At 43.3% G+C, this 26,879-nt stretch overlaps 1 protein-coding gene across 12 annotated transcripts in view; it reads left to right on the forward strand.

The window, feature by feature from the left end:
• The first annotated feature begins 1,622 nt into the window (after nt 1–1,622).
• SLC4A4 (solute carrier family 4 member 4) overlaps nt 1,623–26,879 on the forward strand; it is a 375,082-nt gene continuing 349,825 nt past the window's right edge. For 5 of the 12 annotated variants that reach the window (XM_077276720.1, XM_077276727.1, XM_077276735.1 and 2 more), the window contains exons 1-2: nt 1,624–2,359; nt 9,539–9,612. In XM_077276720.1, the coding sequence (XP_077132835.1) occupies nt 9,554–9,612 (59 nt within the window). In that variant the 5' untranslated portion in view covers nt 1,624–2,359; nt 9,539–9,553. Of the gene's footprint in view, nt 2,360–9,538; nt 9,613–26,879 lie in introns of all 12 variants that reach the window. The other 7 variants (XM_077276780.1, XM_077276789.1, XM_077276764.1 and 4 more) reach the window with 3 other exon arrangements.

Here is a 26,879-nt window from a genome sequence, read left to right on the forward strand (position 1 = left end):
TGGCACTTCACTACAATTTATTTGTGAGGAACTTCACTAGAGTGTGTCCATGTGGCAATTCACTACAATGTATGCATGTGGCACTTCAATACAGTGTATCCATGGGGCACTGCACTAGTGTATCCGTGTGGCACTTCACTACAATGTATTCATCGGGCACTTCGCTACAATGTATAGGTGTGGCACTTCCCTACAGTGTATCCATGTGGCACTTCACTACAATGTATCTATGTGGCACTTCACTACAATGTATCCGTGTGACACTTCACCACAATGTATCCATCAGGAACTTCACTAGAGTGTATTTGTGTGGCACTTCACTACAGTGTATCCATATGGCACTTCACTACAATATATCTGTGTGGCACTTCACTGCAATGTATCCATGTTCCACTTCATTACAATGTATCCATGTGGAACTTCACTACCATGTATCCGTGTGACACTTCACCACAATATATCCATGAGGAACTTCACTACAATGTATCCGTGTGGCACTTCACTACAATGTATCCATGTGACACTTCACTACAATGTATCCATGTGGCACTTCACTACAATGTATCCATGTGGCACTTCACTACAATGTATCCGTGTGGCACTTCACTACAATGTATCCATGTGGCACTTCACTACAATGTATCTGTGTGGCACTTCACTACAATGTATCCGTGTGGCACTTCACTACAATGTATCCGTGTGGCACTTCACTACAATGTATCCGTGTGGCACTTCACTACAATGTATCTGTGTGGCACTTCACTACAATGTATCCATGTGGCACTTCACTACAATGTATCTGTGTGGCACTTCACTACAATGTATCCATGTGGCACTTCACTACAATGTATCTGTGTGGCACTTCACTACAATGTATCCATGTGGCACTTCACTACAATGTATCTGTGTGGCACTTCACTACAGTATATCCGTGTGGCACTTCACTACAGTGTATCTGTGTGGCACTTCACTACAATGTATCCATATGGCACTTCACTACAATGTATCCATGTGGCACTTCACTACAATGTATCTGCAATGAACTTCGCTGGAGTGTATCTGTGTGGTACTTCACTACAATGGATCCGTGTGGGGAATGGGCTGTGTAGCACAAAAAAATCTTGAAAATGGAAAGGAACTGAAAGTTGTAGAATGTGCTATTTATACAGCAATTAGATATTTTTGTATAAAATTGGAAAGCCTCTTTAAGAAAGTATTGTGTGCCCAATTCTTCAATAATGGCTGTATGGTCATGTTGAAATAAAAAGTAAGCACAAAGTGATCTATTAGTAAACAGCACTCACTACTACCTTACCATGTATCCTTACCGTGTGACTTCATAAAGACACACTGTCTCCTAGCAACACCAACAGTTGGCACTACCCGCTCAGTATTTTGACACCTAAGTCCCTAAAGATGAAATAGAGGTGTGTGCTGAAAAGTGCCATCTGCTTCAATATCAGGAAGAAGCAAATATACAGGGAAAGAGTGAAGCAATAAGTGACTGCACCATGAAGCATTGGCACCGTGTCACCTTGCATCCTTGCTTTGTGACCTCACAAACAGGTGACACCGATGTCAGGTAGCAGAGAAACTTCCTGGCTCCCCCCAACACCACCTCCTCCATCCCTCCCGGCACCCACACTAAATAATTCATGGTTAATAAATACTAGATTGCCAAGGGAGGAGGAAAGGGAAGAAGAAACACTTGGAGCATTGATCCAGAACTGATACAACTTCTAGCTGTAGTAAAAAGTCTGAAGAAGTAGTAAGGAAGCCTGGGGTCCCATCAGTGACTCTACAGGCTTTATATCTAGATCCCTTTATATATTAAATGAGCAATAGAGACGAACCAGGAGCTGTGCCCATGTCACTACCCCCCAGCCCTGCCCAGGCCACTCCTTCCTAGCAATGTAACTCAAGAAGGGAGGGAATAGTGAAGGGAGGCAGACTCATGTCACTATTAAATGTGAAAGCACAGGAGTCTCAATAGCAAAGCTGTAGTGTGCAGCTTTCCCAGGGTTGTGCTGTCTTTCCTATACACCCTGATGCTTCTCCGTCTGTGTGTCCTCACCCTGCTGTACTACTCCTTCTCCTAGTATCCCAAGTGTCCGAGTCACTAGCCACCACAGACAGAACAGTAGTATAAGGATATCGGTGGGCTTCCCTTACTAACTCAGTAGCAGCTGGTCCTGCTTGCTCTTCTACTGAAGCTACTTCCATGAACAACAGGATCTAAACCTTTTACACAGCTTCATTTTTATTCCCTTATTACTTCCATCACTCGACTTGGAGATACAAGTGAATGTGAGGAGCGCAGCAGCTTGTAGGATTGTGGTGACACCATACCAACGTCAAGGTAAGAGTGGTCCTTTTAACCATTCCTGGAAAAAAGTTGTTTCCATCCTTCGGCTCTTTAGATGTTGCAAAACTACAATTCCCAGCAACGACTTGAAAGTTTTGCCAGTATTCCAGAAGTGGAAGTTTGTAACATCTGGAGAGCCACAGATTGGAAACAACTACTATCTTGGGGACGGCAGGTTGCTACGTTTCAGTCTTGACTGCTCCTTACGAGAGAAAGTGGTATGAAAGTTTGTGGAGTGATATAGTGCACCTTATTCATGTGTCATATTTGTGTTAGCATCGCAGGACCAAAATTTCTATTAACATGCATCATGCAACCTTCATCATTGCCGTCCGTCCTTAAGTTCTCAGACAATTCGCAATAGGGGGCGTTTTTTTCCAATGTTCGTGATAAAATAAAACTTAACGATTTTTAAATTTTTTGGGAAACTGAAGCAGGGTTGTCAACGTAACTTTTTTTTTTTTTTCAGGACGGCTTATCAAAAATTCATGGACAGGCGATATTTTTTAAGGCCATATTGGAAACCCATAATAAATCATTATGATTATAAGTGATCCATGTCTACAGCCCGCAATTATGAGATGAAGACATCAGCTGCATTCATTATAAACTGTAAAATAATGATGATTACAGTCAAAATAATCTGCATAAGCTTCTTCAGCTTTAAAAAAAAATCATGGGAGCCTTCAAATTATGGTACTGACAGGGCAAAAAAGTGCCCTATTTTTACGGACTGTCCTGGAATTTATGTACGGTTGGCAGTCTTGAGCTGGAGGAGCTTGTTCAAATCCTTGTGATTGTAGTTACTACCATCTTACAGTGAGCACTGCCAATGCGAGCAGGAGTTTGGGAAAGTTGTCCAGGTAGAAAGAAATAAACAGGTTGACAACTCTGCATAGAACGATATACTGTATTTTTACGTAAACTAACTCACTATCTCATGGGCTGATCAGTGTGACAGCATTCATGGGCTATCTTTATTATGACTAATAGACGTGTGACAGCTTTCAGTAGGCACTGTGCAGCCGGGCCGTCAGTACAAAGCACCAGCCACGCACCCTCCTCCTGGCACAGCAAGTGCAACCAGAGACCATGAGCAGCTTCTAAATGACATTCAAAGCATGAGTGCTTAAAGATCATGTGCAGCGTAATACAGCTTTAGGGATCATGTGCAATACACTGCTACCTAGCTCTAATGCCCTGTAAGGCTTTTTTAATATCAAAATAATACAAGATCAACATAGCTCCACCAGCAAACACAGCATAATGACAGACGCTGGCTTCCCCTCCTGATGAAATGGTTAAAAAATGGCTTAAAGAGATTGGTCACATTTTAATGCACAGGCGACCTACACAGGAATCCTATAGGTTAGAAGAAAAGGCATTTAAGAGGCATACATAGGTCATGTGCGAGCTACCATAAGACTGATGACTTCTGGTAATAAAAGGCTTCATTATATGTGCGCAGAGACTATATAAAAGCAGAGAACAGCTTCTCACAGATCACATGTAATACAAGTCCTGAGCTCAGAGTTCACTTAGTGCTACATTTCTCGGAGGTCAAATCTGCTCCATAAACTAGAAAAAGTTCCAATGTGCCTCACATTTTCTTAGAATCTGCAAACAACACCAAGTTTTTTAATGTACAGGTAGTCCTCGACTTACGACGTTGATCCGTTCTTACACAGCATCGTAAACCGAATTTCGATGCAAGTCGGACCATACATTCATACAGTACTGTACCATAATAACAGTACAGTACTGCAAATACTTAGCCTATCCAAACACCTATCCTAACATAGTACCCTACATAATTAGGGTGTTATGGTGTGCAGGAGATTCATTTTCCTCGTGTAACCGGGTACAGTGTACAGTACTGGACTCTATTCTTCTGCCACTGCACGTAGTTGCATGTAGTTCGACTTACGACGCAAAACCGTGTAAGTCGGAATGAGGCATCGTATAAAGCATTGTAACCACGAAACGATGTAACTTGAGACCGTTGTAACCCGAGGACTAACTGTATTAGTCTCATTGGAGATGTATTCCAGCAGAAAACATTCATTATCCATCCATTTAATATGTGGAAAATGTTCAATCAGTGGTGTCCAACCCTTCGGGTCATCCTTAATCCCTGTATAACTAGACAACTGATCCATGCAAATTTATCAACATGGGGACTTCTTAGTTTTAGTTAGAGATGGGTCCCGTAGTCCAACTTAAAACTATCTAACACATGTTAGCAGTACAACCCTTTGGCCCCTCCACAATCGCTACATAGCTAGGTGGTTGACCCATACAAACGTCTCACCATGGGGACTTCCAAGTTTAGTTGCAAATGATCCAAGTAGTCAAACCTACATCTCTCTAACCTTTTCAGGGGTCCAACCCTTTGCCCCCTCCATAATTGCTATATAGCTAGGTGGCTGAGCATACAAACTTCTTATCGTTGGGACTTCTAAGTTTAGTTGCAGATGATCCAAGTAGTTAAACCTACAGCTATCTAACATTTGCAGGGGTCCAACCCTTTGGCCCCTTCACAATCACTATATAGCTAGGTGGTTGACCCATACAAACTTCTCACCGTGGGGACTTCTAAGTTTAGTTGCAGATGATCCAAGTAGTCAAACCTACAGCTATCTCACATTTGCAGGGATCCAACCCTTTGGCCCTTCCACAATTGCTAGGTGGCTGATCAATAGAAACTTCCCACCATGGGGCCTTCTAAGTTTTAATTGCAGATGTCCTGGTAGTCAAACTTCCAACTATCTAACATATGTCTCCTATGTAATGGATAGTCTATATGTTTTCAGCTGAAGTACCCTTTAATAGGTAAGCCAGTGATTTATTCATAAAGGTTCACACATCAATCAGACTGGATCAAGGTGGTCACTCCACACCTGTGTTATAGAAGTGTCCTTCAGCAGTTTCACCGCTATACACATGACAGATTTCAGGCCATTTCAGTATGTACAAGTGATAATAGTGGTAAATGCCATCAGATTAGACTCACACAAACCTAGTGTTGCCCGATATAATTTATAGAAATAGCATTGAATGGTGGTCTAAAATTATCGTCATACGCTTTATTCCTATCTCCAGAGATTTATTACTGTTTTCCCCATGACTTATCTATTGTATATACACATGACGTACATTTCATCAGCCTCTGCCAGTACCCTATTCCCCATATGCATTCATAATCCAGTGGGAAAAAGCTATATTTTTATATCCCAGACATCAAAAACCTCACAAAACATTGCTGTATAACCTTTCATTAATGGAGACTTGCAGCTATACTTTCTTTTGGAGTCATTAAAGTAATGTAATCTGATGGCATAAATGTCTCATAGATTGCTGGTAATAATTCAGTCCTGATGACGATGCAAAACTACAATAGAAATCTGACTCGGCTGTTACATACATACACAGTGACACTATGGACGTCAATGGCAGATCAGGACGTCTGTAATCCTTATGTAGATAGAGAGTAATATTTCATATAGGTGTCAAAAACCTGTATCAGTGGTTCTGAAGTGCAGGCAGTGACGGCATCCTGGAAATTGTTATTCTTGCCCGTCACTGGTTTAGTTTATGTTATTGGAAAAAACTTTCCTGATAACTTTCCATATGATATTTGTTCCGTAGGGTTTGTGCACACAATATCTTTTTTCAGGCAGAATCAGCCCTAAATCTGCCTAAAAAATCACAGCAAAAGCGTTGGAAAAAATGACATAATGCACAGCAATGTGAAAATGACATTGCTGTGCACAAATTCCAATTGATGTCACTTCTTTTAGCTACTTCAGGGTTTGGAAACCTTCAAGAGGTTAGTAGAAGTGATGTTCATTCTTACATATACTTGAAAATGTGAGAACAAAAACAGTGGCAGATCCGCCACAAAAAACCAAGACACTTCAGGAAAATACACATTCCCTTAGGGCTTTTTTTTGTTCGTAAAAAATGCTGCATTTTACAGATTTGCCGCAATGAATGAGATTTCTGAAATCTCATGCACTTTGTTTTTTTTACCCTTGTACTTTTTCAAGTCTGCGACATGTCAATTCAGAGTTTTTCACCCATTCTACAGAATGTATCAAAAGCGCAAGTAAAAACACAACGAAAATGCAAGTAAAAACTCATCAAACGATGCACGATATGTACATTGTGTTATTCCTGAAAATAGACAAGTGTTTAGTGCAGAAACATCTGATGCAGTTTCACGTCTTCACATCACCTTAAGGAGAAATATAGCCAAGTTCTCCTAGTCCTGTTTTCCAACCATCTTCACCAGCTGGCCTATATCCCTAGCTCCCTAGCTACATTCAGGATAGACGTGAGCCATTAGCTTTCTTGTGATGTATCAATTACGTGGAAGCTAAAAGGTCTGTTGTATGTCATGTTAACGAATCTAGGCTGATATAATTAGCAAAAGCACCACAAATGTAATTCATAAAGGAGGATCTGTGTCGGTGCAGTCATATTTTAAGAACCCTTCCATGTCAGTCATGGAAAACCCTTTAGGTGACCAAAACGATCTTCCCAGATTGGCTCTTCTGATTAGGATAATGTAAAGGGTCCTTTTCTGCCTGCATCAGCAGTAAATCAGAGCCCATTCATGTAATGCAATATTCGTGAGGGTTTTGTGGCCAGCGTTCAGAAAAAACCCTTTATGTTTTTAATACCATTAACTATAGACAAGCGAATGATCACTGATCTTTCAGTCGCTAACCATGGATGGCATGGAACAATGACTGGGATCATGGTCAATTAATTATTCGAGAGATCATCATCCAGAGTAAAAGGTCCCATCTATTCCTGGATATTTTGAGGAACCCGCTTCATAATCATGGATTTTAGGATCTTTCACTGGTCAGATAAACATAATATTAGATATATGTAGAACATTTTTACCTTTAATCATGAAAAGCCACATGTAAATGGCCCCTAGACTGAAGAGCAGGCACTGCCAGATTGCATGGCAGCCATGGCCATGAAGAATGGTATGGCCTACAAGTTATGTTTTTAGGTACTGGGCACTAGGCTTAGAGTCTCTGATAGTGAGGGACGCTATATGTGATGACTTGTTAGAGATCACATGGCCCAGAATATAATTTTTTGCACTGTGATGTATTTTGCGGTGTGGGAAAATAATATAAGCTAGTTTTGGCAAGTTTTCAGCGCAATTCATTGTGTTGGAGTGATAGTCCTTTGTATGCCAACCATCTATTCCAGCCAGAAGATGACAATCTCTAGAGCTAATTGAACTAAGATGTCACTATATTTGCAGTATATATATATATATATATATTGTACATATATATTATGTATCTTAGCAGATCACAGTTACTATACTGTGTGTGTCCGCAGATGCTTGATTCTATCAGGATCCCATAAGCTGGTTGGCGGGTGATGCCTATGAATGTGATGTGAGGCTGAGGAGTCCCTATCAGTTACACCATTGAAATCAATATGGTGCTGTGTGTTCCTGTCACTAAGGAATACATGATCTCAGTGACACAAGCTAGTCCCTGTGTGAAAGACTTACCAACTTTGCTTTAGTAAGTCTCATCTTCACTACGACTGGAAGGGAAGATGCTAATCAAGGCCTTTATATCTGGATAGATTTCAACCAGACAGCACTCCGGTCCGTACCGAGTTCCTAGAGAGTTCACCCTGGTTTATTAATAGCTTGTGCATTTACTACATTACTATAATGTACGTTTAGACTCTGTGGCACAATATACTCCATTCCACACATGATAAGGAAATCCATGGCCCTCTGGGTAACCTATACATGAGAGGGACTACGTGGCCAGTACTCTATGACTTAGCATGTAGAGGCATATTCTTCACACATTATAAAGAAAGTATACATTGAATCCTTGATCTGAAAAGTACCCTTCCTCTAGATGTCCTTCAGGTGGCATCCGGTCATGGTAGCTTACGGGCAATGGTTGTAGTATACTTAGGTTATAGCTTGTGTATGGGCTAAAAAACAATTTACAAACTAATTATCACCTATAGATTCTTGAAAAAACCTTATCCCATTCACTCCAAAAGAACATAGTAAACCAACCAGGGTTGGACTTTGGCCACCATTTCCCTTACAACAGGACCAGCTTCCCACACGTATAAATACACACAACCAGCACTTCTACTGAATGTGTGTGACAACTAAAGGTCCGGTTACAAAGACTGACCATAAATCACAACAACAGAATAAAACTGTCGAATGGCAAACTTTTATCGTTTGGCGGTCATTAGAATGCCTGTTTAAACAGGCAGACCAAAAGTCAATGCTGCGCACTGAGCAATCTATACACGACCACTCACTGTGCCTTGGCTGCCATTGTTCTCATCTGTGTGAGTCCTATTTACACAAGACGATGCACTACCGAGAGTAATGATTTTTTATGCAGCATAAAAGATCGTTTCATCCTTTTTTTTAACAATCATTCACAATTATCTTGTGTTGCAGACGCACTTGACAAAAGAGATCTAAAAGTCACCTTAGTTATTTGTCCTCATGTGTCCTAACCATTAAAATAGATCAAAAAATGAAAATCGAAAAAAAAAATTCATTTTACACTGCAGATGACAGGAAAACATAAACACCTTATTTACATGCAAGTCATTCTGTAGAAACACCTAGTAGAAAAAAAGCACAAAAGGTGTAGATTATAATGACTCTTAAAGGGTATTCCCATCTCCAAGAGCCTATTCCAATATGTAGTAGGTGTAATAATAATAATATTAGCAAAAAGTAGCATAAAAATTTGCATATTGGGTGCACTAAATAAAAATACCCATATCTTTAAAAACAATATGGCAGATTTAAAAACAAACATACAACCGAATACTCAGAAGAGAGCAGTAGAAATAAAATAAGAGCAAAGACCGGTCACTTTTGGTAACAGGTCCTCATTAAGTACTGTTTGCCATGGAGATTCATAAGACATTTTTCGTGCTGGTTTCACTGGGCCACTGTCAACTATTATGTAGATGGAATTACTTTATTTCAATATGTAGGCATCTCCTGGCTTCATTCTGTCAAGTTCCACCCATTTATGATGGTATGAGTGCCTGAATGTTGTGTATGGACCTTCCGGAATTAGGGACACTTTCCATTGTTTTATCTGATAGCAAATAATGGAGAATTTTTCCATACAGGTGTCCAGGCTTAACATGACATCACTTCATGTCGGAGGAGAAGGAAGGCAAGCCAGGAGAACCCCTGAAATTGGGTAAGACTTTGGGTGTGTAGACCACCTAGCTAAAAACCAATGTATGAATAAACATAAGAAACTGTCAGGGAAGTTAGTGGTCAGTTATAGAGGACGGTATAGTCCCCAACCTCGCGGTGCATTAGTGACAGGCATTCCTGGAGATATTGTGTTTCAGTCCTATTGATATCAGTTGTCATTGTACATCCTGGGCCAGTTCCAGCTCCATCTGGAAAGCAAAAGGCTTATCTGGTATTTTATTCAGCTTATGAAGTGGAAATTTCATTGCTTGATAAATGTTTGAAGTCTGTTTAGTTGCATAATATCCTGAATCACAAGATGTATGCGGAGTAGTGACCTGAGTAGAAGTGTCAGATTGGATTGTGTTATTGTATCCAGTGTAATAGGCTGCATTATCCCATGAGAACATTTACTTTCTGTGAGGTCTAGGTTAGTTCTGGGGCCAAGGGAGATTAGTTTTTGATCATTAAAAACACTTTATGACTTAAAGGTGTACTGTCTGCTGATCACACATGCCAATTACTGGCTGATAAATCCTCTTCTAGAATCGTAGCTTTTGTGTTTAGATCTTGAATCAGCTAATCACAATATTACAGTTCTTACCTAATATTATTTTTTGCATATTAAAGGGAACCTGTCACCCCCCCCCCAGGCGTTTTTAACTAAAAGAGCCACCTTGTGCAGCAGTAATGCTGCATTCTGACAAGGTGGCTCTTTTAGTTCTGGGTGCTGTAACTGCCGAAATAATCAGTTTTGTAATTAGTCCCAAATACCTTTTCTTCAGTCAAGGAGGCAGGCCTTTCCCCCCTGCTGCAGACGCCACACCGCCGTCACTCAAATCTTCTTGGCGCCGGGCGCCGCCTCCTCATCGCTGTTTTGAAATGATCCGGTGCCTGCGCTCTTTTCTCCTGCCTTGGGCAGGCGCAGTGAGCGCTGCCCGTCTGTCCTCATATGTAGTCTAGCTGACTGCGCCTGTGCGGCCGCCCTGCCTGTGTATCCCAGCCCCGCAGTGTCTTCTGATTTATTCTCACTGCAGGGCTGGGATTCACAGCCGGACTGCGTCTGTCGCTGATTGTTCGCGGCTGGCCAGGCGTGACCAATCAGTGAAGCCAGGGCCGGCTCCAGGTTTTTGAGGGCCCCGGGCGAAAGAGTCTCACAGCCCACGTAGCATACAACACCGCCCACGCAGTATATCACACAGCCACATAGTATATAGCACAGCCACGTAGTATGTTGCACAGCCACATAGTATATAGCACAGCCACGTAGTATATAGCACAGCCACGTAGTATATTGCACAGCCATGTAGTATATTGCACAGCCATGTAGTATATAGCACAGCCTACGCAGTACATAACACAACCCACGTAGTGTATATAGCACAGCCCATGTAGTATATAGCACAGTCACATAGTATATTGCACAGCCACGTAGTATATAGCACAGCCTACGTAGTATATAGCACAGCCCATGCAGTATATAACATAGCCACGTAGTATATAGCACAGCCACGTAGTATATTGCACAGCCACTTAGTATATAGCACAGCCTACATAGTATATAGCGCAGCGATGTAATATATAACACAGCCCACGCAGTATATAACACAGCCCACGTAGTGTATATAGCACAGCCCACATAGTATATAACACAGCCCACACAGTATATAACACAGCCCACGCAGTATATAACACAGCCCACGTAGTATATAGCACAGCCCACATAGTTTATAGCACAGCCTAAATAGTATATAGCACAGCGACGTAGTATATAACACAGCCCACACATTATATAACACAGCCCACGCAGTATATAACACAGCCTACATAGTATATAGCGCAGCAATATAGTATATAACACAGCCCACGCAGTATATAACATAGCCCCGTGATGATGTAGCGGTCTCGCGAGACCGCTACATTATCTGGAGTCATTGCTGCAATGCATTCTTGGGACCAGAGCGTCACGAGGAGCGGGAAAGGCTGCCGCGGACACCGGAACGTGAGAATATAATGTTTTTGTTTTTTTTAATTATTTTTAACATTATATGTTTATACTATTGATGCTGCATAGGCAGCATCAATAGTAAAAAGTTGGTCACACTCACAGGGGTAATGGCAGCGTTAATGGACTGCGTTGCACCGCGTTATGCCGTGTTGTAGCGCAGTCCGTTTAACAGACTGCTAAAACGCTATGTGGGCGCTGACTGGAGGGGAGTATGGAGGGGGCACTGACTGGAGGGGAGTAGGGAGGGGCCAATTCGTGGCCGGACTGTGCCTGTCACTGATTGTTCACGCTCAGCCGGCCGTGACCAATTAGCGACGCGCAATTTCCGTGACAGAGAAAGTGCACGCCAGTAGTAATTGATAAAGGCTTTTTTGAGCAGATTGAGATCAGATGGTTGTTTTGCCTGATTCTTAAAAAAAAAGTAAGGCAATTACTTAGTCATGACTATATCAATGTCAGCAAATATCACCTCTTTATATTTTGTTGCACATTTTTGTTATATAATCTTTTTAATTGTTTGTGTGATTATCACATGTATCTTTTTTTTAGCTTTATTTGGGTTGACACATGTCTCTTCCTGTTGCCCCAGTGTCTAGCAGTCAGCAGAAAATAACAAGGTCTAGCTTGTTAGAATATTTTTTGACGTCTTAGCATTTTTTAGTGGTGACATTATGATGACACTTCATTTTGACTGACATGGCATAGGTTTTTTCCATAGAGACTTTAATGTTAGATTGCTGTAAATTGCTGCCATATACAATCTATCTATCTATCTATCTATCTATCTATCTATCTATCTATCTATCTATCTATCTATTATCTATCTATCGCATATCTATCTATTTATCTATCTATTTATCTAAAGTGGCATGTAACAGTTGGGCACCCCTGGTCAAAATTATTGTTGTGAACAATTGAGCAAGTTGAAGATGAAATGATCTCTAAAAGGCCTAATTTTAAAGATAAAACATTTCCTTTGTATTTTAGACCACAAAAAATCATCTTTTTACATTTTAAAAATTACAAAAAGGAAAATGGGCCAAAGCAAGAGTTTGGGCACCTTGCATGGTTAGTACCTAGTATCACCACTTGTAAATGCTTTTTGTAGCCAGCCAAGAGTCTTTCAATTCTTGTTTGAGGGATTTTCATCCATTCTTCCCTGAAAAATTCTTCCAGTTCTGTGAGGTTCTTGGGTTGTCTTGCATACACTGCTATTTTGAGGTCTAACCACAGATTTTCAATGATGTTCAGATCAAGGACTTTGAGGGCCTTTGTAAAACCTTCAGCTTGTACCTTTTGAGGTAGTCTATTGTAAATTTTGACGTGTGTTTAGGATCATTATCCATTTGGAGAAGCCATCCTCTTTTCAACTTCAGCTTTTTTTACAGATGATACTACAGGGTGGGCCATGTATATGGATACACCTAAATAAAATGGGAATGGTTGGTGATATCAACTTCTTGTTTGTGGCACATTAGTATAGGGGTGGGGGAAACTTTTCAAGAGGGGTGGTGACCATGGCCGCCATTTTGGATTCAACTTGCGTTATTTAGGTGTATCCATATAAATGGGCCACCCAAAGTTTGCCTCATCACTGAACATAATGTTCTGTTTAAACAGAGGGTTCTGTTCCAATTTTTGTTTTGCTCATTCTGAAAATTCAGCGCCCCTATCTGGGTCATCCTCGTTGAGATGCTGCAGCAGCTAGATTTTGTAAGGGTGCCATTTGTGAGTAGCTAATATCTGCCAAAAGGATGTTCGACTGATGCCAGATTGGCGCTCTGAATTTGCAGAATGGGCAAAACAAATATTTGAACAGGACCCTCTGTTTACACAGAGCATTATGTTCAGTGATAAGGCAAACTTTTTTGTGTGGCCCATTTATATGGATACACCTAAATAACATGGGAATGGTGACAGTTTTCTTGTGTAGGGTGTCTGTATGTGGGCCATGTATGTTCAAGAATTTGTTGAAATTTCATTGAATCCATTCTTCCTTCTCCCCTTGAAATATTCCCTGTGTCATTTTCTGCAACACAACCCCAAAGCATGATTGATCCACCCCCATGCTTAATGGTTAGTGAGAGGTTCTTTTCCTGAAATTCTGTGCCCTTTTTTCTCCACACATATCTTTGAACGTTGTGGCCAAGGAGTTCAATTTTATCCTAATCGGTCCACAGGACTTCTTTCCAAAATGCATCTAGCTTGTTTAGATGTTCTTTTGCATACTTCTGACACTGAATTTTATGGTGAGGATACAGGAGAGGTTTTCTTCTGATGACTCTTCCAAGAAGGCCATATTTGTGCAAGTGTCTCTGAAAACTAAAATAATTTACCACAACTTCAGAGTCTGCTAAATCTTTCTGAAGATCTTTTGCATCAAGGGGGTGGAGGGGTAGGGGCTCTGATTTGCCTCTCTAGCAATCCTGTGAGCAGCTCACACTGAAATTGTGCTTGGTCTTCCAGACCTTATATTGACATCCACTGTTCCTGTTAACTGCCATTTCTTACATTTTCAACTAAGGAAAGGGTAACTTGAAAATGCTTTTTTTATCCTCTTGTAGCCTTGTATACCTCCACCATTTTCAGCTTCTTAGAAGAAACCATGGCTGCTGTTTTTTGCATAAGGTCAGAGAAGGCTGGGTTTTTATAAAGCTGGGAAATTTGGATCACCTGGCCTTTCCTGACGATGATAGTGAACAGGCCATAACCCTGACAGGCTAATTAATGTCTGAAACCTTAGTCAAAGTTTCTCCAAGAGTGCCTAAACTTTTGCCCATTTTAAGGTGGTGGAGCAGAAGGGGGCATCATCCAGCCCTGAGAACTAGGATGATATCTTTGAAGTTCTTTTCACATTTCATGGTTTACCCACATTTGGTTGCTATTGACTTCCTCATCTTTACTTATAGACTGAACATGCGCAGCTCTATGCCAGACAGTTGCATATATAGATTTTATACTATATACAATGCAATAGACATATGTTTGAAGAATTCTCTTGTATTGAAAAATATGTACCATTAGAATTGAGCAATTTTTTTGAAATTCTAATTTTCTACCTTCAGTGAATTTTCCTAATTCACTGTGTATCAAATGTATTCAAAAGCATCCAATATCCCTGAAAAAAATGTATATGGAACTATTTTCTTTTCCTCACACACTAATCTTCACTGCTGTGATGCCACATCTATCTGTGCAGTTTCTTCATTGTTTTATGTTTTTTTCCCTTATCTTTATGGTTAGTTTTGATGTCCTATCCAGATTCACCATAAAATGGCTGCATTTCATGCTTCTTGTATTTGTATACAAGCTATGATCGTTCGTCCTAATTGGCTCTGTTATACCATGTGATGTGATAGCTGCAAGGCTTTATGATGAGGCCCACCCTCATGTGATTATTCCCTTGTTATTCCCTGGTTAATTCAATGTTCTATAATGTGCACAAAGGCGAATAACAAATTGCTCAAATTTGTGGGGTTTAGCAAATTCCTAAAAATTCAAAACAATCTTGATTTGCATCAAATTGTTTTACTCTTCAATACAGTAATAATAATAATCTTTATTTTTATATAGCGCTAAGATATTCCGCAGCGCTTTACAGGTTGCACACATTATCATCGCTGTCCCCGCTGGGGCTCACAATCTAAATTCCCTATCAGTATATCTTTGGAATGTGAGAGGAAACCGGAGAACCCGGAGGAAACCCACTCAAACACGGGGAGAACATACAAACTCTTAGCAGATGTTGTCCAGGGTGGGGCTTGAACCCAGGACTCCAGCGCTGCAAGGCTGCAGTGATAACCACAGTATACAGTACCAACATATACTGCCTAGATATATGGCATGATCTTGACTAAACATTATGGACACCTGTGACTTATACACAGGGAGAATTTCCAGACCTGTACCATGAGCATAAGGCAAACATGAGGAGTGAACATAGCCAAAACCAGTTTCAACTGTCAAAATAAATGATAAATTATACTTTAATCCTTAGAATCCTTCAGCCCTACAGTGAGTCAAGGTGTCTATTGTTTAGTCTAAGGTGGAACTAACCCAAGTTGACACCATGTATACTGATAGCATGATGGTATAATGGTAGTTTATTAGTTAAGATGAGCAAACCGTTCAAGGTTCGGCTTGGTTTGGATTTAACGAATGGACATCCGTTCGCCAAAACCCCATTAGGTTCAATGGGAGGCAAAAACCAAACGCATAGGCAACACCTTAAGGGGTGACAAAAAGCTTCCCAAACATCTAAAATTAGGGGCAGACACCAGGAAAAGTGGCATCAATTGACCTACAGTAGGAATTCGCAAATGGCACAGCAGCAGTCAGACATGGAGCTTGCATGAGGTATCAGGCTCTGGCCCAGCATTTACAGCTTGGAATTGGAAGTTTTAGTGAGGATCTATTGGTTAAATGAGCAGTATAAGCCTTCTTAGGTGGGAGACCTCACACCTCATGCAGCACCTCCAATTTTTTTTTTTTTATTCCAGCCACACTCAGATGGCACAAACATGAGTTTTATAGACTGCTATTGATAGAAAAATGTAAGAATAGTAACACAGATAGTTGACTGATCAATTGACCCACAGTAGAACCTGTTATAATGGCACAACAGCAGTCAGCCAGGGGCCATGCTTGAGGTATCAGGCTCTGGCCCAGCATTTACAGCTTGGAATTGAAGTTTTAATGAGGTCCTGGTGGTTAAGCGAGTGGTGTAAGCCTTCTTAGCTGGGAGACCTTACACCTCATGCAACACCTCTAATTTTTTTTTTTTAATTCCAGCTACACTCAGATGGCACAGACCTCAGTTTTATAAACTACTATTGATTGAAAAATGTAAGAATAGTAACACAGGTAGTTGACTGAAAGTAAGTGCAGGCCTGCCTGTCTTGGAGACGTTCTTACACTGGAAACCCACCAGATAGAGATCCAACTTGGAGTCTGACTCTCCACATTTCAAAAAAATAATTGTCACACAGAACTTTAGTGGCATCAATTTCCACAGAGTAGAAACAATATAATAGGCCTCTGACACACCTTCCACCACAGTCAACCCACCTGATGGAGACCAAACTTGGAGTCTCCACATTTCAAAACATAATTGTCACACACTACTAAAGTGGCATCAATTTCCACAGAGTGGGAACAGTATAATAGGCCTCTGACACACCTTCCACCATAGGCAACCCACTAGATGAAAACCAATCTTGAAGTCTCCACATTTTAAAAAATTGTTTGTAACATCAGCAGCAGTATCAACAGCAGGCACAAAAGACACCACAAAGATGGCAAAGACTGCAATAATGCAAAATCAATACATGACAGTAAAAATGACACCACCGCCTAGTCTGCCCAATGTGCGACTGGGGTGCAAAAGTCATCGGAGATCCATGACTTGTTCATTTGAATGAAAGTTAGGTGGTCTACACCTTGCAGGGACAGCTGGATGCCCTTTTCCATCAGGACACCAACAGCAGCGTTGAAAACATGTTCTGAGAGAACGCTGACTGCTGGACATGACAAAACCTTGAAAGCGTGACAGGTGAGCTCAGGCCACTCTTCCATTTTTGAAGAAAAAATGTCAATGGTCCAAACCCCCCTTGATGGCATTGATATTGAGCTCCAGATACTCCTGGACCATCCTCTCCAGTCATTCACAATGTGACAAACTTGTACTCTCTTTTGCTGGTGCACGGGCTGGTTTAAAAAAATGTGTTAAACAACTCACAGAAATTGCTTACGCCACTTACACTGCTGCTGCTGCTGATGTTTTGGCGATGACGACTTGATGTTCCCGGGGTTGGACATCTTCAACTGGGATGCACACTGTGTGCCTCACTGCTGTCTTGGGGAAAATCACTCTTAAGATTGTCTACAAGCGTATTTCGATACTCCAGCATGCGCGAGCCCTTTCCAGGATTGGAAGCATCTGGCTAAATTTACTCTTGTACCGTGGATCTAACAGAGTGGCAACCCAGTAGTCAACAGTATTTCTAACTCTAAGAATACTGGCATCATGTTGAACATAGTGCATCAAGAAGGTGCTCATGTGTCGGGTGCTTCCATGAGTTCCAAGTCCATGTTGTGTTGGTGACGGGGTAACACTCATGGTTGCTTCCTCCGTCCCCTCCCTCTAACTATGGAAAACAGAAAGCGTATCATTATCCTATTCATCTCTTGACTTATGCGTAGTGTTGAGCGATACCGTCCGATACTTGAAAGTATCGGTATCGGAAAGTATCGGCCGATACCGGCAAAGTATCGGATCTAATCCGATACCGATACCCGATACCAATACAAGTCAATGGGACTCAAGTATCGGACGGTATTCCTGATGGTTCCCAGGGTCTGAAGGAGAGGAAACTCTCCTTCAGGCCCTGGGATCCATATTAATGTGTAAAATAAAGAATTAAAATAAAAAATATTGCTATACTCACCTCTCCGACGCAGCCTGGACCTTACCGAGGGAACCGGCAGCGTTGTTTGCTTAAAATGCGCGCTTTTACTTCCTTCCGTGACGTCACGGCTTGTGATTGGTCGCGTGCCGCCCATGTGGCGACGCGACCAATCACAAGCCGTGACGTCACGGGAGGCAGGAGACGCGCGCATTTTTAAAATTACGTCACGTAATTTCAGGTCCTGAATGCAGAAATAGGCATCAGGACCTGAAATTACGTCACGGCTTGCTGTGATTGGTCGCGTCGCGGTCACATGGGCGGCACGCAACCAATCACAAGCCGTGACGTAATTTTAAAAATGCGCGTGTCTCCTGCCTCCCGTGACGTCATGGCTTGTGATTGGTCGCGTCGCCCATGTGACCGCGACGCGACCAATCACAAGCCGGAACGTAATTTTAAAATCATGAATGCCTAGAATTAGGCATTGAGGACCTGAAAATTACGTCACGGCTTGCTGTGATTGGTCGCGTCGCGGCCACATGGGCGGCACGGGACCAATCACAAGCCGTGACATCACGGAAGGAAGTAAAAGCGCGCATTTTAAGCAAACAACGCTGCCGGTTCCCTCGGTGAGGTCCAGGCTGCGTCGGAGAGGTGAGTATAGCAATATTTTTTATTTTAATTCTTTATTTTACACATTAATGTTGTTTCGATACCGATACCCGATACCACAAAAGTATCGGATCTCGGTATCGGAATTCCGATACCCGCAAGTATCGGCCGATACCCGATACTTGCGGTATCGGAATGCTCAACACTACTTATGCGTCCATCAACTCATCCTCATCAATTTGTTCCTTGGCTCCTGCATCTTAACTAACAGTTTGTCTGGTACTATGAGCCTCCTTGAACACTGTAAGCCACCCTCCCATGGCACCCCCCTGTGCGACGACAGTCTGGAAATTTGAGATATTGTTATCCCTTCCGATAACTGTTGTGAACTATACCTTTTGGCTCCCTCTTGTGGTCACTAGTGATTTGGCACTTGGATTGTCTTTTACCAGGTTGGTACTCACCTGCTTCGTTAGACCATGGGTGTTGCTATTTAAACTTCCTGGATTCTCAGTCCAGTGCCTGGCCTCGTTGTAATCAGTTCACTTCTGTTTGCTCCTGTCTTCAGGTCCTGGTTCTTTGCAAGATAAGCTAAGTCCTGCTTTCGTACTTTTGATCATTTGCATTGTTCTTATTTTTTGTCCAGCTTGTACAAAATGTGATTCCTGATATCGCTGGAAGCTCTAGGGGGCTGATATTCTCCCCCCACACCGTGAGTCGGTTTGGGGGTTCTTGGATATTCAGCGTGGATATTTTGCAGGGTTTTTTGCTGACCATATAAGTCTTCTTACTATATTCTGCTATTAGTCAGTAGGCCTCTCTTTGCTAAATCTAGTTCATTCTTACGTTTGTCTTTTCTTCTTACCTCACCGTTAGTATTTGTTGGGGGCTTGTATTACTTTGGGGTCTTTTCTCTGGAGGCAAGAGAGGTCTTATTTTCCCTGATAGGGTTAGTTAGTTCTCCGGCTGGCGCGAGACGTCTAGAATCAACGTAGGCACGTTCCCCGGCTGCTGTTAGTGTTTGCGCTAGGTTCAGGTATATGGTCAGCCTAGTTACCACTTCCCTAGGAGCGAGTATTTATGTTTTGCAGACTTTGCGGTAATCTCTGAGGTCCCCTGCCATTGGGACCATAACAGTATGCCAGGCCAATAAATAGTTAATGCATTGCTGAAGTGGGATTAAAAGAAAAGAAGTTCGGAGTTTTTTTTTTTTTTTTCTTCCTCCCCTTTATCTCTGAGTGGCTTGAAACTTTGCTGCAGACATGAATGTTCAGACCTTGATTACTAGTGTGGATCAGCTTGCTGCACGTGTGCAGGGCATTCAGGATTTTGTTGTTAGCAGTCCTATGTCAGAGCCTAAGATACCTATTCCTGAGCTGTTCTCTGGAGATCGATTTAAATTTAGGAATTTTAGGAATAATTGTAAATTGTTTCTATCTTTGAAACCTCGTTCGTCTGGAGATTCAGCTCAGCAAGTAAAAATTGTTATCTCCTTCTTGCGTGGCGACCCTCAGGATTGGGCTTTCTCGTTAGCGCCAGGAGATTCGGCATTGGCGGATGTTGATGCATTTTTTCTGGCGCTCGGATTGCTTTATGAGGAGCCTAATCTTGAAATTCAGGCAGAAAAAGCTCTACTGGCCATTTCTCAGGGCCAGGATGAAGCTGAGGTGTACTGCCAAAAATTTCGGAAGTGGTCCGTGCTTACTCGATGGAATGAATGTGCTCTGGCCGCAAATTTCAGAAATGGCCTTTCTGAAGCCATTAAGAATGTGATGGTGGGTTTTACAATTCCTACAAGTCTGAATGATTCTATGGCGCTGGCTATTCAGATTGATCGGCGTCTGCGGGAGCGCAAATGCGCTAAACCTCTGGCGGTGTTGTCTGAACAGACACCTGTCTCAATGCAATGTGATAGAATCCTGACTAGAACCGAACGACAAAATCATAGATGTCAGAATGGGCTGTGTTTTTACTGTGGTGTTTCTAAACATGTTATATCAGCATGCTCTAAACGCCTAACCAAGGTTGTCAGTCCTGTCACCATTGGTAATTTGCAGCCTAAATTTATTTTGTCTGTGACTTTAATTTGTTCATTGTCTTCCTACCCTGTTATGGCATTTGTGGATTCAGGTGCTGCCCTGAGTCTTATGGACTTGTCGTTTGCCAAACGCTGCGGTTTTGTCCTGGAGCCTTTAAAAGTTCCGATTCCTCTCAGAGGAATTGATGCTACGCCACTGGCGGAAAATAAACCGCAGTATTGGACACAAGTGACCATGTGCATGACTCCTGAACATCGGGAGGTGATTCGTTTTCTTGTTCTGCATAAAATGAATGATTTGGTCGTTTTAGGTCTGCCCTGGTTACAGACCCATAATCCTGTTTTGGATTGGAAGGCTATGTCTGTGTCAAGTTGGGGTTGTCAGGGAATTCATTGCGATTCTCCGCCGGTGTCTATTGCTACTTCTATTCCTTCAGAAGTTCCTGAGTATTTGTGTGACTATCAGGATGTATTCAGTGAGTCCAGGTCCAGTGCTCTTCCTCCTCATAGGGACTGTGACTGTGCTATAGATTTGATTCCTGGCAGTAAATTTCCTAAGGGACGATTATTTAATTTGTCTGTACCCGAGCATGCCGCGATGCGTTCTTATGTCAAGGAATCTTTGGAGAAGGGGCATATTCGTCCATCCTCTTCCCCTCTCGGTGCGGGATTCTTTTTTGTGGCCAAGAAAGACGGGTCTTTGAGACCTTGTATAGACTACCGGCTTCTGAATAAAATCACTGTTAAGTTTCAGTATCCTTTGCCACTATTGTCAGACTTGTTTGCTCGGATTAAGGGTGCCAAGTGGTTCACCAAGATAGATCTTCGTGGGGCGTACAACCTTGTGCGCATTAGGCAGGGAGATGAATGGAAAACTGCATTCAATACGCCCGAAGGTCATTTTGAATACTTGGTGATGCCCTTTGGGCTCTCTAATGCCCCTTCAGTGTTTCAGTCCTTTATGCATGATATCTTCCGGAAGTATCTGGATAAATTTTTGATTGTGTATCTAGATGATATTCTAGTTTTCTCGGATGATTGGGATTCTCATGTAAAGCAGGTCAGGATGGTGTTTCAGGTTTTGCGTGATAACGCTTTGTTTGTGAAGGGCTCAAAGTGTCTCTTTGGAGTGCAGAAGGTTTCCTTTTTGGGTTTTATTTTCTCCCCTTCTGCTGTGGAGATGGACCCAGTCAAGGTCCGAGCTATTCATGATTGGACTCAGCCCACGTCTGTTAAGAGTCTTCAGAAGTTCTTGGGGTTTGCTAATTTCTACCGTCGCTTTATCGCTAATTTTTCTAGCGTTGTTAAACCTTTGACGGATATGACCAAGAAAGGTTCTGATGTGGCTAATTGGGCTCCTGCAGCCATGGAGGCCTTCCAGGAGCTGAAGCGCCGGTTTACTTCGGCGCCTGTTTTGTGCCAGCCTGATGTCTCACTTCCCTTTCAGGTTGAAGTGGATGCTTCTGAGATTGGTGCTGGGGCTGTTTTGTCGCAGAGAGGCTCTGGTTGCTCTGTGATGAGACCATGTGCTTTTTTCTCTAGGAAGTTTTCGCCTGCTGAGCGGAACTATGATGTTGGTAATCGGGAGTTGTTGGCCATGAAGTGGGCATTTGAGGAGTGGCGTCATTGGCTCGAGGGTGCTAAGCATCGTGTGGTGGTCTTGACTGATCACAAAAATCTGATGTATCTCAAGTCTGCTAAGCGCCTGAATCCTAGACAGGCTCGTTGGTCATTGTTTTTCTCTCATTTTGACTTTGTGGTCTCGTACCTGCCTGGTTCGAAGAATGTTAAGGCTGATGCTCTTTCTAGGAGCTTTGTGCCTGACTCTCCTGGAGTCTCGGAGCCGGCTGGTATTCTTAAAGAGGGAGTAATCGTGTCGGCCATATCTCCTGATTTGCGACGTGTGTTGCAGAGATTTCAGGCTGGTAGACCTGACTCTTGTCCACCCGACAGACTGTTTGTTCCTGATAAATGGACCAGCAAAGTCATTTCCGAGGTTCATTCCTCGGTGTTGGCAGGGCATCCGGGAATTTTTGGTACCCGAGATTTGGTGGCTAGGTCCTTTTGGTGGCCTTCCTTGTCACGGGATGTGTGGTCATTTGTGCAGTCCTGTGGGACTTGTGCTCAGGCTAAGCCTTGTTGTTCTCGTGCTAGCGGGTTGCTTCTGCCCTTGCCCGTCCCGAAGAGGCCTTGGACACACATTTCCATGGATTTCATTTCTGATCTTCCGGTGTCTCAAGGAATGTCTGTCATTTGGGTGGTGTGTGATTGTTTTTCCAAGATGGTCCATTTAGTACCCTTGCCTAAGTTGCCTTCCTCTTCCGATCTGGTTCCTTTGTTTTTTCAGAATGTGGTTCGGTTACACGGCATTCCGGAGAATATCGTGTCCGACAGAGGATCCCAGTTTGTGTCCAGATTCTGGCGATCTTTTTGTGCTAAAATGGGCATTGATTTGTCGTTTTCATCTGCCTTCCATCCTCAGACTAATGGTCAAACGGAGCGAACTAATCAGACACTGGAGGCTTATTTGAGATGTTTTGTTTCTGCGGACCAGGATGATTGGGTGACCTTCTTGCCATTGGCGGAGTTTGCCCTTAATAATCGGGCTAGTTCCGCTACTTTGGTTTCGCCATTCTTCTGCAACTCTGGTTTTCATCCTCGTTTCTCCTCGGGTCATGTTGAGTCTTCTGACTGTCCTGGGGTGGATTCCGTGGTGGATAGGTTGCAGCGGATTTGGAATCATGTGGTGGACAACTTGAAGTTGTCACAGGAGAAGGCTCAGCGTTTTGCCAACCGCCGCCGCGGTGTGGGCCCCCGACTTCGTGTTGGGGATTTGGTTTGGTTGTCTTCTCGGTATGTCCCTCTGAAGGTTTCCTCTCCTAAGTTTAAGCCTCGCTTTATTGGTCCTTATAAAATTTTGGAAGTTCTTAACCCGGTTTCTTTTCGTTTGGATCTTCCGGTGTCGTTTGCCATTCACAACGTGTTCCATAGGTCTTTGTTGCGGCGGTACGTTGTGCCTGTGGTTCCTGCTGTTGAGCCTCCTGCTCCGGTGTTGGTTGAGGGCGAGTTGGAGTACGTAGTGGAGAAGATCTTGGATTCTCAACTCTCTAGACGGAGGCTTCAGTATTTGGTCAAATGGAAGGGCTATGGTCAGGAGGATAATTCCTGGGTGGCCGCCTCTGATGTTCATGCGGCCGATTTGGTTCGTGCCTTCCACGCTGCTCATCCTGGTCGCCCTGGTGGTCTTGGTGAGGGTTCGGTGACCCCTCCTTAAAGGGGGGGTACTGTTGTGAACTATACCTTTTGGCTCCCTCTTGTGGTCACTAGTGATTTGGCACTTGGATTGTCTTTTACCAGGTTGGTACTCACCTGCTTCGTTAGACCATGGGTGTTGCTATTTAAACTTCCTGGATTCTCAGTCCAGTGCCTGGCATCATTGTAATCAGTTCACTTCTGTTTGCTCCTGTCTTCAGGTCCTGGTTCTTTGCAAGATAAGCTAAGTCCTGCTTTCGTACTTTTGATCATTTGCATTGTTCTTATTTTTTGTCCAGCTTGTACAAAATGTGATTCCTGATATCGCTGGAAGCTCTAGGGGGCTGATATTCTCCCCCCACACCGTCAGTCGGTTTGGGGGTTCTTGGATATTCAGCGTGGATATTTTGCAGGGTTTTTTGCTGACCATATAAGTCTTCTTACTATATTCTGCTATTAGTCAGTGGGCCTCTCTTTGCTAAATCTAGTTCATTCTTACGTTTGTCTTTTCTTCTTACCTCACCGTTATTATTTGTTGGGGGCTTGTATTACTTTGGGGTCTTTTCTCTGGAGGCAAGAGAGGTCTTATTTTCCCTGATAGGGTTAGTTAGTTCTCCGGCTGGCGCGAGACGTCTAGAATCAACGTAGGCACGTTCCCCGGCTGCTGTTAGTGTTTGCGCTAGGTTCAGGTATATGGTCAGCCTAGTTACCACTTCCCTAGGAGCGAGTATTTATGTTTTGCAGACTTTGCGGTAATCTCTGAGGTCCCCTGCCATTGGGACCATAACAGATTACCATCTCTAAAACTGTGCAGAAGAGTGTTGAGGACCTTCACCTGTGCCCATTCCGAAAGCGTGATTTGCATCATATCCAGACTGCGTTGGCCCAGGCAACATATGCAGAGTGACATTCCACTGTGTCAGAACAATGCAGATCAAACGGTTATCCGGTAGGCTGAAAGACCTGTGTAGCGATGCAAGTCGATGACCAGTGGGGTACGATCGTCAGAAGTGAGCACACAACGATCCTGATTTCTGCAGCAGCACATCCAGGCTGGGATAGTGACATTGAGTATGTTGTACCACTAGGTTGAGGACGTGAGCCATGCAGGGCACATGTGTGAGGTTGCCACAGCGTAGGGCCGCCACCAGGTTTGCACCATTATCATACAGCCTTCCCGGGCTCCAAGTTTAGTAGACACAGCCATGGCTCTCAGCCTGGATACCTGTCCACAACTCTTGAACTGTGTGACTGCAATCTCCAAGGCATATTAATTTAAACACTGCCTGATTGGGATGATCCATGGCTGTGCAGTACGGAGGTGGGGGAGATTCTATCTGCACTGTTGAAATGAGTGTCTGACTAAGGGAGAGGTTGAGGGCACAGATGGAGTTCCTAAAGTAGGTGGAGGAGGCAGAAGCAGTGGAGGAACAGTTAGATACAGAGGTTTGTCCCGCAAGTCTTGGGGATTCAAAGACTTGTGGAGCAGCCCCTTGAACGCCAGCCCCCACTGCCACTAGAGTCACCCAGTGCCTAGTCAGCAAGATGCAACACCCCTGCCCATGTTTGTTCGTGCAGGTGTCAGGGGTGAAATACACCCTGGCAGACATATATTTTTTCAGGGAACGGGTGATGTTATCGGCGACATGCTGGTATAACGCAGGCACAGCTTTCCTTGAGAAGTAATGGTGAACGGGCAACTGGTACTGGGGGACTGCGATGGGATCAACTTTCAGAAACCATCTGTATCTACCAATCAGAAAGGCTGCATTTCGCTGGCCAACAGATTAGAGATGGTGGAGTTTAAGCTCTTGGCTAGGCTATGTGTAAGAGGAAACATTCTTTTATGTGACCACACCTGTGGGATGGAGAGCTGGCTGCTGTGCTTTGCTGCTGTGCTGACAGAGGGCAAAGTATGGAGAACAGGACAAACTACTGGACTATGAGCGAGGTGCAGGTGGAGATGTTATGGTGGATTGAGTAAGATGTGCTGTGCTAGGTGACACAAAAGCAGCAGTCATGTCTACTTCCGGCTGACCGGCACTCACTCACTCCGACTGTGGTGGGTAAACAATTGTACTTTCTGCGGCCAGAGACCAGTGTTTGAACACTTGGAATGGTGACGGAGGAGGAAGAAGCAGCAGATGGGGTTGCCGGGACGGCCGGTGGTTAGCGAAGCCCGTTAGTCTACATTTTAGTGCAGTGAAATTGCCACACTATGGCATGTTGATCACGCATTTGCCGGTTCATGCATGTATTTGTCAAATTATTGCAATTTTTGCCTCTACTGAGTTTTTTTTTGCCAGATAACGTGTGTTGGGTCATCCTTTGCGGTCTCAAAAAATTCACAGGCTAGACAACCCTTGCGCCCCTGCGAACTGCACACTTGCGACCGGTGTTGGCCACAGGCAGAGTTAGGGAGGAGGATGCAGTGCTTGTCGTGGTTGCGTCACTTTGTGTCTGTGTAAGAAGCTGCAACGTATCCTCCCCATCTGCCTCCTATTCCACCTCCTCTGCTGAGCTATTCAGCTGCATACCTCTGGATTCACTCCAAGTGGGATCTACAACCTCATCATCATCCTCTCTGTTCTCACACTCCTCACCCTGAGAGTCACCTTCCTCCTCTTCCTGCCCTGACAGCATAATACGGTTTGCATGCACCTCTTGTATCTAAGTCTAATCAGGATCACCTCTACCCTTGGTTGCTAATGTCTGGTGACAAGGGGCTGGATTCTGCTCAGACCCTACTTTGTCCAGCCCCAGATCCAGCATGAAAAAGTTTTGGGTATAGGTGCAAATGCTTTCCTCCTCTGGATTCTGTGATTCTTTGGAGCAGACCTCTGATGCCCATGGAATATAATATGTGAGCAGCTCTTCAGCATGGCCCTTCTGAGGTTCCCTACAGTCAGTTGGGCATTTGGACATTTTTAACGAGGTGGGAAACCTCGGGT

The sequence above is a fragment of the Ranitomeya variabilis genome, chromosome 1, assembly GCF_051348905.1.
Source record: "Ranitomeya variabilis isolate aRanVar5 chromosome 1, aRanVar5.hap1, whole genome shotgun sequence".
NCBI classification, from domain to species: domain Eukaryota; kingdom Metazoa; phylum Chordata; class Amphibia; order Anura; family Dendrobatidae; genus Ranitomeya; species Ranitomeya variabilis.